At 46.7% G+C, this 13334-nt stretch overlaps 1 protein-coding gene across 1 annotated transcript; it reads left to right on the forward strand.

The window, feature by feature from the left end:
• Window positions 1-416: 416 nt before the first annotated feature.
• Fam181b (family with sequence similarity 181 member B) lies at window positions 417-2109 on the forward strand. Its single transcript, XM_042688716.1, has one exon. The coding sequence runs from the start codon at window positions 417-419 to the stop codon at window positions 1692-1694; it is 1278 nt and encodes a 425-aa protein (XP_042544650.1). The 3' UTR covers window positions 1695-2109.
• The last annotated feature ends 11225 nt before the right edge of the window (window positions 2110-13334 follow it).

Raw genomic sequence — 13334 nt, forward strand, 5'->3', positions numbered from 1 at the left:
CCAAAAGAAGCACCCTGGGACACAGGGAAGGGAGAGAGGGAGGGAAGGAAAGAAGGAAGGAAGAAAGGGAGGGAGGGAGGAAGGGAGGAAGGAAGGAAGGGAGGGAGGGAGGGAGGGAGGGAGGGAAAGGAAAGAAAAAAGGGACTAAGGAAACTAAGCCTCGAGAAAGCACATAAAACAAGAAAACCGGCACCCCCCCTTCCCCTGCTTTGGGCAACAAGCCCCTCCCCTCTGCCACCGGGGCGGTCGCCTTGCCGGTCCCTCCGCCCCTCGTTCACAAGATCTAATGAGCTCGCGGGAGAGGTGAGCGGCGCGCTGGGCCGGGAGCGAGGGGGCAGCGCGGCGCGCGCCGCGGCTGGGCGGGATCCGGCCGGGGGCGCACGGGCGGCCGTGTGGACAGCCTGAGAGCCGGGACGATGGCGGTGCAAGCGGCGCTCCTGAGCACTCATCCGTTCGTGCCCTTCGGCTTCGGGGGCCCCCAAGATGGGCTGGGGAGCGCCTTCGCAGGCTTGGACAAGGGTTGCTGCTTTGAGGATGAAGAGACTGGGGCGCCCACGGGCGCGCTGCTGTCGGGAGCCGAGGGTGGAGACCTGCGCGAAGCCACCCGCGACCTCCTCAGCTTCATCGACTCGGCGTCCAGCAACATCAAGCTGGCGCTGGATAAACCTGGCAAGTCCAAGCGGAAGGTGAACCATCGCAAGTACCTGCAGAAGCAGATCAAGCGCTGTAGCGGCCTCATGGGCGCCGCGCCCCCCGGCCCACCCTCCCCGGGAGCCGCCGACACGCCCGCCAGGCGGCCGCTCGCGTCCCCCAGCGCCGCTGCCCCGGCCTCGGGCAAGGCCGCCCCCCGGCGGGAGGCGGCGCAGGCCGCGGCGGCCGCCAACCTGCAGAGCCGGAGCCTGGCCGCGCTCTTCGACTCGCTGCGCCATCTCCCCGGGGGCGCCGAGCCCGCCGGCGGGGCGCTGGCCGTGCCGGAGCCCGGGCTGGGGGCAGCGATCGCCGGCGGAGCAGGTAGGGACGCGGCCGGCCCGGCGGGGGGCACGCCAGCCCCGGGCGCCAGGAAGGTTCCGCTGCGGGCTCGCAACTTGCCACCGTCCTTCTTCACCGAGCCGTCCCGCGCGGGCGGAGGCAGCAGCGGGTGTAGCCCGTCGGGGTCCGGCGTGAGTCTGGGAGACCTGGAGAAAGGGGCGGAGGCCGTGGAGTTCTTCGAGTTGCTGGGGTCCGACTATGGCACGGGCGCGGAGGCGGGCGTCTTGCTGGCCGCGGAGCCTCTCGACGTGTTCCCCGCCGGGGCCGCGGTCCTGCGGGCACCTTTGGAGCTGGAGCCTGGCCTCTTTGAGCCACCACCGGCATTAGTGGGGAACCTATTGTATCCCGATCCTTGGAGCACCCCAAGTGGTCCCCCGACCAAGAAATCGTCCCTGACCGCAGCCCGCGGTGGCTTGACCTTGAACGAGCCCTTGCGGCCCCTCTATCCCGCCGCCGCCGCCGCGGACGCTCCGGGCGCGGAGGACGGGCCCGGCCACTTGGCCTCCTTCGGCCCCTTCTTCGCCGATTGCGCCCTGCCGCCCGCGCCCCCTCAGGTGTCCTACGACTACAGCGCCGGCTACAGTCGCACGGCGTACGCCAGCCTTTGGAGACAGGATGGGGTTTGGGAAGGGGCGCCCGGGGAAGAGGGGACACACCAGGATTGACTGCGGGGTACCCTGACCACCCATCAGAACTGTTGTGGGGAGCGCCCCCGTCTGGGTCTCTCCTAAACCCCGGAGAACGATGGGAAAAATGCACATGGAGGTGAAGACGGATTTTAAAAAAATGATTCAATTAATAAAAGGAACTTCAGAAAAAAGAAGAGGAATTTGGGGAGTTGTTTTCATAACAGCGTCGTTTGGTTTCATCGTGATTAAAGCCATCGTTAAATTCCTTGTGGATCAGAGGAATCCAAGAAAACAAACAAAAACAAACAAGGTTGGTTGGTCGTGGCCAAGGGGACCCGAGGTGGCTTCTGTGGCCACCTGTTCCGTCTCCAACCTTTCAGCAAAGAGCGCAGAAATTCGTGTAGTTCACTCTTCTGAAGTGTGCGCTGGTCCTTCCCCTTTGAATGCATCACGAATTAAAGTCTATGTGGAAAAGAATGGAACGGAGATATGTTGTTATTGATGTGTTTTCCTAGAGGAGAGTTTCTCCTGTGGTGAGAGTGTAACTCAGGATACCAGGCCACTGCTGCCTTCCTAGTGCTGGTCCCTGGGTGTGATTTTCTTCTCTGTCTCTTTTAAGGTTTCCTTCTGCCCCTTTCTTCCACCCCTTCCCATGGTTCCTGGGCATTGATTTCTTTTCTTCTTTCTTTCCTGGCTTCTCATTGCTCTTTCTGATATTGGTTTGCTTTTCTTGCAAATCTCTGAGTCCATTTCTCACCTGCCCCTTTCTGCTTTACCAACCACTTGGGAAGGTGGAGAGGAGGCAGGGTTATATCTTCGTTTGCATGTTAAGTTTCCTGGGAAGGGGGTGGCAGTGTTCCTTCACTTTTCAGTCACAACCCCTTGGGTAGCTCAGAGGTGAAATATACACATCACAAAAAACGCTCTTGAGCAGCCATACTGCCTGGAAGTAATTAGGAGACACGGGAGACCTCATGTCCTTCTTGGTCCAACCATTTGCCTCATGATTGAATTGTTTCCAGGCTGCATAACTTTACATCTTTCTTCCAATCCCATTCTGGCCTCCCACTGTGCCTACATTTGGTTTCTCTTTATTTATTTAGTTTTTGTTCCAGTCTTGGGAGTTGCCTCTAAGGTCTGGGCCACTATCCCTGAACTTTTTTTTTTTTTTTTTTTAACATAGAGCTAACATGCTAACACAATTTCTTGGCTTTCTGGTGGTTAATTGGAGCTAAGAGTTTCATGGACTTTCCTGCGGGAGCTGGCTTCAACCTACAATCCTTAGATCTCAGCCTCCTGAATAACTGGGGTTAAAGGAATGAGCCATCAGCAACCAGCTGTCCTCATTTCATATAAGTATATTCTCTCTAATAATGACAGTGAATGGTGAAAAGTATGAGGTTTCCAAATAACCCTCTGATTCCTTGAATAAAACGTGGGTGAATGAAATCACCTGAAAGGATCCTGGAGAAATAGGTCTTTAGCTGCTGTCAGTGGGAAATTGAAACATAACAGGGAAAGCAGCGATGAGTATGGCAGATGATAAAGACAGTTGGACAGAATGGGGAGGACTGGGTGGGAAGAGAGCAGCTGGAGGGAAAGCAGAGGCACACAAGTGAACACGTGAGGGGAGATAACTTAGAAGACACAGGGGATGTATCTACTGATGGTATTGTAAAGGAAAGTTGCTCTGTTCCAGGCAGGCAGGATAGACTGACAGAGCATCTAGATGTTAGAAAGTCAAACCCTCAACCTTATTAAAACAGATTGTAAAATCCAGGTCCATGTTTGCAAAAACCTATACATTACCTTGATATTCCCAGAAAAGAATTTACATGAAAAAAACAACCAAGTGCATATCAAGTGATGATATACACTTTATTTTGTTTTTAATTTTTAAATTTATTTTGAAAGTCTTTTAGTAGTTGTTCAGCAAGTGTTCCATGATGCATCTTGAATGATGCCACCCTTTTCTCTCCCATCTCTCCAAACCCCACCATCCCTTCATGTGAGCCCTAAATCATTTTCTTCTGTATAAAACTTTTGTGAAGCATTGAAGGAAATAGAATGAGGAAACTTGATAATAATGGAAAGAACTTTTGCAACCCTAGAAGCCTGCTGTCTGAATTTTCTTCCAAGTGTTTTTTTTTTTTAAAAGATTAATTCCATGGTGCTAAGAGCATTTTTAACCATTTATTAAAATTATTTTATAAGTATATCTAGCATAGAATTTCATAGTGAAATGACACTAATAACCCTGTGACTATTTCTAAGGCTTTATTGCCACTGTAATGTTTCTTAATTTTCCCCTTGAGTGTGTATGCTGTAATTTGCATGTGGTCACTGTCTTCTGCATTATGCCACCAACAGAGTTTCAAACCCTCAGTACTATTGAAACTTTGGGTACTATCATTCTTTGCCGTAGGGGATGCCTTATTTTATTTTTATTGTAAAAATACTATACAGAGGGGTTACAGTTACATGAGTAAGGTTAATGAGTCCATTTCCTATTGAGCACTGTTACCTCCTCCTTTGTTTTTCCCTACCATCCCTTCCCTTGCCACCTCCTCAACGCCTCCCTCCCCTCCCCAAGTTGTAAAGTTGATTGTCAACATAGTGTCGTGTACATTTCATTGTTACAGTGGGTCATACTGTATCCTTATTTCAGCATTTTGTTATTTCCCTTCCCCTCCCCAAATTAGAAAAATCTATATACAAGATGCAGGGCACCAACATCAAATACAGTGAAAACGGTGGGGGGTGTCATATCATGGGGGAAGAACATACAAGAGAAACAAAAAAAATCACATAGTACATTTTAAATACATTAAAAACAATAGCAAGAAAGGAAAAACCACTTGTGTCCCTATCTTGGGGTTCATTTCACTTAACATTATTTTATCTGGTCATATGTACATAGCTTTTGACCTTTTCTGCCTGTCCTAGACTTATACTAGTTATTGCAAATAAGGGAAACAATGGGATGTAGGGCCTGTCTTGTAGAGTAAGTATCAATATCCTTGGCTTCTTCCTAATCAAAAATATCCCCATTATCACATACTTCCCAAATTAAAAATTACTACCAGTTGAGAACCACTATGCTGGGCAAATATATATGCAATGGGTGTTCAGCACTTTATTCACATTCTCATTGAACTTTTAGAGGGCTGTGTCTAGATGCTGTTATTTCACTCATTTTTATTGGTAAAATCTAAGACCAGCTGAGGGAGGAGCTAAATCTGTTATCTTGGATTCCTCATACCTCTGCTAATTTACGAGCCACAAACTGGGTTGCTTCACATATTGAATGGAGTTTTTCCCATTGGCAAATTGGATATCAGTGTTATTGTGAGGGTTGGGCAAAAGGTGTACATTAGTGCTCACTGAGATGCGGAGGGCAATATTTGGCAAGGCTTGGTATTGGGTCAGGCTTCCAAACCATCTTGTCATCCAGGGACACTAAGGCTGTGTGCTGGGCTCCTGTGGAACCCCCAAATGTCTGATTTCTCTGCTTCCCACTTTGCCTTCCAATCTGAACTATGTGTGACCATAATACCCCTGCTACAGCAGAGTAAGTAGTGCCCATTAATAATAGCCCTGCTCACGGCTGAAGATATCCTTGCTTCCTTTCCTGTATCATTTTCCACCTCTGAGAATTTTTATCTTGTTTGGTAAGATCAATATCCACAAAGACTTGTGTTTCACCCTGGACTTCAGTTAACTCATTGATAAAATGAAAGCTAGGCCTTAGTTACCAAAGGAAAGTCTAAAGCACTAAATGTCAGTGTTTTTCTTCAGGATTATTAGGAATGAAAAATTCTTTGGCTCAGTCCTGCACTCTATCCACTTAGAAACTCTGGTATTGGGATCTAGTATCTGTTTCAGCAATCGTCCAGGTAATTTTGATGAATAATTTTGAGGGCCAAGGGGCTTTGCTTTCTTTTGAAAACTGGTGGAAAGGAGTTTGAAACCAACTGTCCCTCTGCTCCCAACATTTCAGCTCTTGAGACAGGGTCTCTTACAACCCATCAGGGGCATTCTGCTGACCAGAAGTGGAGGTTAGACATAAAGAAATAGAAATTTGACTTTCAAGACATCGATTGTAGCTCAGGAGGCTGAGATCTGAGGATCACAGTTTGAAACCAGCCTAGGCAGGACAGTCTAAAAGACTCCTCAGAAAAATGGTAGAGTGTTAGCCTTGAGCAAAAGAATGCTCAGAGAGAGCACCCAGGCCTTGAGTTCAAGCCATAGGATGAGCAGAGAGAGAGAGACAGACAGACAGACAGACAGACAGAGACAGACAGAGAGACAGAGACAGACAGAGACAGAGACAGAGAGACGGAGAGACAGACAGAGACAGAGACAGAGAGACAGACAGAGACAGAGACAGAGAGACAGAGAGGGGGAGAGAGATTCTATAGATAATGGCTATAGTTAATGAGACAGCATACTGCAAGTTTGAAAATTACTTAGATTTTTTTTTAGGGTACTAGGGTTTTTTTTTTTTGTCAGTTGTAGGGCTTGAACTCTCGGTCTGGGTGCTGTCCCTTAGCTCTTCACCTCAAGGTTAGCGCTCTACCACTTGAGCCACAGCACCACTTCTGGTTTTCTGGTGGTTACTTGGAGATTAGAGTCTCACATACATTAATGCCTGGGCTGGCTTTGAACTATGATCCTCTGATCTCAGCCTCCTGAGTAGCTAGGATTACAGGCATGAGCCACTGGCGCCCAGGGAGTACTAGGTTTTTAAAATGAGGGCCTGTGCTTGCTAAGCATTTGAGCCGCATCTCCAGGACTTTTTGTTCTAAAATTACCCCCTTCCCCCAGATAAGGTCTCATTTCTTGCTTGGTATTGGGCTTGGCCACATGTTTAGCACACCTGAGATGACAGGCATAAACCACCATGTCCTGATGATTGATTGTGATGGAGTCTTGCTAACTTCTTGCCTGTTTGAACTGCAGTCCTTCCAATCTTCACCTCTTAAGTAGCTGAGATTACATAGGTATGCTACCATATCTAGCTTACTCAGTAGATTTTAAGTGTTCTCACTACAATAAATGATAAGTATGTAAGAAAAAGCATATGTTAGCTGATTCATCCATTTCACCATGTGTTGGTTAGAGTATCAAACAATATGAATGATATTTTTTATTTGCTAATTACAGCAAAAAATTTGAAAAAGGAATAAAAGAATTTAAGTGCAATGAAGTGTTTTTCATATCTAGAAATACAATATCCTTCTAATTGCATGGTGGGACAGGCTGAGAATCCTAGTCTGCTGGGATTGATTATAAGAAACATTTTTATTAATTATAATAATTATACTGATAAGAAAAATATTTATGATTCCTTTCTCAGGTGGCCATTTGGTGCCTCAAATGTATTTTCATACCATCCTGCAGCTTTTTTTTTTTTTGTCTGTCATGGGGTTTGAACTCTGGGCCTGGGTGCTGTCCCTGAGCTCTTTGGCTCAAGGCGAGCGCTCTACCACTTGAGCCACAGTGCCACTTCTAATTTTCTGGTGGTTAACTGGAGATAAGAGTCTCAGGGACTTTTCTGCCCAGGCTGGCTTTGAACTGCCATCCTCAGCTCTCAGCCTCCTGAGTAGCTAGGATTAAGGCGTGAGCCACCGGAGCTAGCCATCCTGCAACCTTTGAACATCTCCCTTATGATCCTCCTCCATGGGGCCCTAACCAGATCCAGGCCACCTGGAGATCCTCCTCCATGGGGCCCTAACCAGATCCAGGTCACACCTGTAATGAGCTCCTGTCCCCAGGGCTTATGGGCTGCTCTCCTCAATACCCTGCTGCTCTTCTTGGTTCACAAGGGCAAGCTGCTCTCCCATCTATGACCTGCCTGTGTCCCATATCTTCAACCTCCTGTCTCTTCTCACTTTCCCCTTTCATTCTATAAATAAGCCTTTATCATGACTTTAAAAAATAAGGGTGAATAAAGAAGTGAAAAGGTCTCTCGGTCCTCAATTGTTTTCCTCTCTAGGTGCTGTTTTCTTTTCAGAGTCAAGTCTCTCAGAATAAGAATCTATACATTGTGTCTTTACCTTCACTGCGACTTAAACTTCAAATAACACACAATGAGCTCATTGTTGATGGCTTACTCCTATAGCTACTCTGGAGGCTGAGATCTAGGAGCCTGTGGAGGTTCAAAGTCAACTTGTGTATGAGACTACTTAGGTCCAATTCACCATTGAAAAGCCAGAGTGAGCCCAGTGCTGGTGGCTCATGCCTGGAATCCTAACTACTCAGGAGGCAGCAGGGGAAGGAAAGTCCATGACTCTTATCTCCAATAAACTACCAGAAACTGGAGGTGGCACTGTGGCTCAAAGTGGTAGAGAGCTAGCCTGGAGTGAAAAACCTGTTTTTCCTCAAGATTCCATCTGAATGGTTCTGCTCCTTTTCCCTGGAAGTCCTCCTTGTGTTCATGGACCCTATTTAAACTTCCAGCATCCATAAAATACCTTTACTTTAGAATCTTCTATAGTAGGACAAGACCCAGGCTGATTTCCTTTAGTAATTCTCTATATTATATTACATGAATTGTGGTTCAAACTTGTAACTCTAGCTACTTGGAAGGCAGAGATTTGTGGAATCATGGTATATAGTCATCTTGGGAATAAAAGTTAGCAAGACACCATCTCAACCAATAGCTAGGTGTGAAAGTACATGCCTATTATCCTTGCTCTGGGGAAGCACAATGGCTGGGTATAGTGGTGAGCCTGTTATCCCTGGCAACACTGGCAGGAAAAGTAGAAAAATCACAGCCCAGGAATGCCTGGGCATAAAGACAAGACCTTTTTCAAAAATACCATGAAAAGGAATTGAAGGCCTGGCTCAAGTGGTGGAGTATGGCACCAGAGTTCAATCTCCAGTATCATGAAAATAAATAAATAGATAGATAGATAGTTGTCATTTTGCCTCCTTTATTGGAGGCAAAAATTTGCCTTCCTAACATCGTCTAGAATTTGTCAATTGCAATGCATAATTGATGATTTCTAGTAAATCTTATAGTTGGAGAGGGGACTGCTTATTTTCTCATTTGAGCTTCGTCCATTTGTTGGAGACCTATTGTGCAGAAAATGCCTTCCGTTCTCCTTCCTTTCTTTTTTTTTTTTCAGACAGAATCTCACTTTGTAGCCTAGGATAACCACCATATGGATAAGAATTTTTAAATTAATATCTTGTTATTATGAAGGTGATGTACAAAGGGATTACACTCACATGAAAGTACATTTCCTTTTGTACAGTGTCTTCTGTTCCCTCTCTTTCTCCCATCCCTCCCTCCTGTCTCCACCCACGAGTTGTACAGTTCACTTTCGTCAGTGTCCAGTAAGCGCCCTGCTATGCTTTTTCACCCTTTCTCCTCAAGTTCCGTACCCTTCTTCCAACCCTCCTGAAGATATATATGTGAGAGAGTCTATTAAATAGAGCCCAAAGGCAGAGTTATTTTGCTCAGAGCAGCACATTTGGTGCCAGGAAGTTAGGATACCAGTTGATTGCTTTAATTATTTGCTTTGCCTATAAAAGGTGACCAGAACTTTCCTCTGTTAGATAAATAATAATTAAAATCCCTTGCTTCAGTGAGTTTAAAGTGGAGGTGGGAACTGAAGGCAAATGTATGTCAAAAATTTTATTTGTTGTCAATATGAGCATGAAAATGATAAAAGACAATGATCAAAGAGCCAGGCATAGTGGCTCATCCCTGTAAGCCTATTTAGGAAGCAGAGATTAGGAGGATTCTAGTACGAGGCCAGCCTTTGGAAAAGTTAAGTGAGAGCATATCTCAGCCAGCCAATAAAAAGCTGGGTATGGTAGCACACACGTGCCCTTCTAGCTACATAAACACCAGGAGGCAGGACCCAGCCGCCTGGGAACCAGGAAACAAGACATGTGAAGGAGAGGATTGTCGTCTAGAACAGCCTCAGCAGAAACATGAGACCCTATTTAAAAATGACTAAAGCACAGGGCTGGGAAGGTGGCTCAGTGGTAGAGTGCTTGCCTTGCATGCATGAGGCTCTGAGTTCGATTCCTCAGTACCACGTAAGTAGAAAAAGCCAGAAGTGGCCCTGTGGCTCAGGTGGTAGAGCGCTAGCCTTGAGCTGAAGAGCTGATGAACTAACGGATAGCACCCAGGCCCAGAGTTCAGGCCCCAGGACTGGCAAAAAAAAAAAAAAAAATGACTAAAGCAAAAAGGGGCTGTGTGCATGACGCAAGTGGTAGAATGCCTACCTAGCAAATACAAGACATTAAGATCAATCCTCAATATTGTCAAGAAAAAGAAAGAAAAAAAAAATAGAGAAAATAACCAAACAAATGTCATAAAGTACTAGACAATTTAATTACTAAATGAGTTGGACTCATTCCACTTTTAAAAGGCAATGTTCCAAAATCTATTATTTCATGTTTAAAGATCATATTTATTTTCCCACAGAATGTGATGATGGAAGAAGTGAGTGAGGGGAAAAAAGTAAAAGAGAAGCAGAATAAACACCTGGGAATTAGTCTATTCTCATTTATTACCTATAATACATGGTCTGGGTAGAACTGTGCTCTCCAAAAGGTATGCTGAAGAAACTATTCCCTTGTAAAAAATGAGATGACCTTATTTGGAAATGATTTTTCACAGAAACAATCTTGGGAAAATGACAGCATTAGCTTCTAATACAATATGATTATATGGAGTCCTCATAAAAATGGGAAATTTGGTCACACACACACACACACACACACACACACACCATGGAAGATGGGGAAAAAGAAAAGAAAGAAAGAAAGGAAGAGAGAAAGAAAGAAAAAGAAAAGGAAGAGCTATCACTCCTTAGTACAGCCCTGGAACACCTTCATTTCTCATCACACATCACTTTCTGTGTACAGTTTTACCTATGTTGATGCAGTAGCCTTAGGAACCTAGAAAGTAGAGCCAATAATGAAGATAAGAAGTAATAATGAATCCTATTTACTTTGCCACAGAAAACTTCTTCCGCTCAAGAACAATCTATGCAACCATGTTACTATAATTTTATTTCAGAGAACAGTAGATGTGAACAAAATCTGAAAGTTGAGAAAACTAAGATGGATCATGAGTAGAACTGGTGGCTATGAAGGAAGGATTCATATGCTTGAGTGATGGATGTTAACTGCCATAGAAGGCGGTCAGAAGCACAACATTACACAAAGTCTCCTGTAACCATACCTAAAAGTATCCCAGAAGGGCTGTGGTCTAGGCCGGTCTCAGCAGAAGTGACGTATGTATACCTTAAATAAGGTAGTTAGAAGGGAGTCTGTCCAGATGGGATGAATACCACTCTTGTTCTTAATCATTATGATCAAGGATTACCATTTCAAAATATCTGATCAACAATCTTTTTGTCTTCGAAAATTATTCCTTTTCCTGCAACTTCTTTGGATATGGCCACCATCCACGACACTATGCACACTCCTGTTGGGATGTGTACCAGTTTCTTGCAAGGGTTGTTCCCAGATAAACATTAGTCTTGTGTGAAGCATCTCTCTCTCTGAATTTATGAAATTGACCTAGGAAAGGAGTTTTGCTCAGATGTAATAAGACCTATAGAAACACTCTGCAGTTTTAGGGATGGGGGCCGTAGAAACAGAGAATGCTGGTGAGCACGCCCAGCGTTTCCATTCGTGTTCCAGCTTGGGTCATAAGGAGACACCTAAGGAGATGGGAGTCGGCTGTGTGTGGTGCATTTGATGGCTACTGGTGAACCATATCAGTTCAGCCGCAGTCAGCTGCGCACACAGCCTCTGGGCCCGGAGGACCCTCTCCTGACACCTGCTCCTCATCACGCAGTGAATGCAGTGGTGACTGGTATTTAGCAGGGAAAGGCAGCCAGCACCTGTGATTTTGAGATGGCGCAGCCTTTCCCCTGCCTCCTTTGATGGGACTTGATGGACAGAGCATGGCTTCTGCCTGGGTTCGAATCTCTGCCTGAGTCTGGGGCTTCAGTCTGATTGACTTCAAGCGTTGAGAGCAGGCGCAGTGCAAACACATCCTGCTTGTGCTGGAAGGTCCCGGGGACTACCTGTGTGTGACACACACACACAGACTCGAATGTGTGCCTGCAAAGACGCCCCCCAAACAACAACAACAACAACAACAAAACCAGCCTGTGGAAAGAGCGCCTGCGCAGTTGGATCCAGGCTCTAAAAGTACTGGCTCAGAGTTGGTTTTGGCACCCAGGAACCACCGATGCTGGGACTACGATTGATTAATTACTCTTCTCTTTCTGGGACCAACTTTGATTGCCTCGTTTTCCTTTTCCAAGTTTTTCCTTGGCCTGTGGGGACTTCTGGATCTTAGGACGACATCGTGTCTCTCCCCTCTCTCGTTGTGTTACTGGCCTCTTGGGTGTAGCCGACAACTTCTTGTAGTGAGTTCCCTGCTTCTTGGCAGCAGCAGCTATGGGTGGAACACACAGCCCAGGGTCAGAGCCCTCAGTATTGAGGGGCAATGTTTGCAGTTCTGAGCTGGCAGAGTGGCATGCTAATGCCTGCAGTTCTCCTCTCTGCTGGGTGCAATTAGGCAGGTTACTAAACCCGAGTTTCAATGTCCTCTTCTGTCAAATGGCAATAATGATACCACCCAGGGCTGCCCCTGCATTCATCCATGCAGAAAAAGCCCTGGGCCCTATAGAGCCCTTTCTTACACAGTAATGATCGTTGGTACCATTGAGCTTGAACAGCTAGAGGACAAAAAGAGCCTTGAACTTCCCACAGCCTGCTCTTTGCATCCAGAGAGAGGAAGAGCTCCAAAGCCCATGGGATTCTTGTTTTGGGGTTTTTGTTTTGTTTTGTTTTTGTTTTTGTTTTTTTTTGTTTTGTTTTGGTCTCAGGATTTAAAGGGGCACGGGAGGCTCAGAGCTGACTTGGAATCCGTGACTAACTGGCCCCTTCAGATGGACTGGTTTGTAAAAGGGCGACGGCCTAGTGAGCCTTTGGCCCCAGAAGACAAAACCAATTGCACACAAAGGGCTGCTGGAGTCCGGCAGGACGGGCCCATCGTCCCGGCCCAGCCAGCCCGGAGAGGCCAGCCGGGCCTTCCGCCGGGCAGCAGGCGCCCTCCCAGGACCTGATGGTGGGTGGTCAGCTTTGTGTTCACGCGCCCTGGGAACGCCCGCGTTCTGGGTGCTGCCCACTGCTCCAAATCCCATCTCTTAATCAATGCGGCCTCCAAGGGCAGCATTTCCAAACATGGCAAGGGGATAAAGTAGCCCAGAGAAACTCAGGACATATTTGCACAGTAGCTCAGGACTTGGACAGAATGTGAATCACGTTGGCACAGGCCCGGGTCATGGGGTTGTTGCCAGAACATTGTAAGAAAAGCCATTCGTGTTCACACAATGGCAGGGGGAAACAGGAAGCGCAATGGCATGGCTTTAATTATTATCTTGCCTCTGAGTCTGAGCAGTCCTCAACATGCTTCTGTGAGTCTACAGACTGCAACCTAGACCTGGGGTGGCCACGCTGCAGGAGGCCGGAAACCACGACTACCTGATCCCTCCCTCCCTTCCTTTTCTCTTTTCCCCCCTTTATTCTCTTTCTGTATACTGGGCTTGAACTCAGGGCCTTGCACTCTTGCTCAGCTTTTTTGCCCACAGCTGGTGCTCAAACACTTGAGCCATTCCTCCAGCCCACATT

The sequence above is a fragment of the Dipodomys spectabilis genome, unplaced genomic scaffold, assembly GCF_019054845.1.
Source record: "Dipodomys spectabilis isolate Male_0828 unplaced genomic scaffold, ASM1905484v1 ptg000003l, whole genome shotgun sequence".
Classification (NCBI taxonomy): domain Eukaryota; kingdom Metazoa; phylum Chordata; class Mammalia; order Rodentia; family Heteromyidae; genus Dipodomys; species Dipodomys spectabilis.

Coding starts and splice junctions, on each gene's coding strand:
- Fam181b (XM_042688716.1), top strand. CDS start 417: ATGGCGGTGCAAGCGGCGCTCCTGAGCACTCATCCGTTCGTGCCCTTC.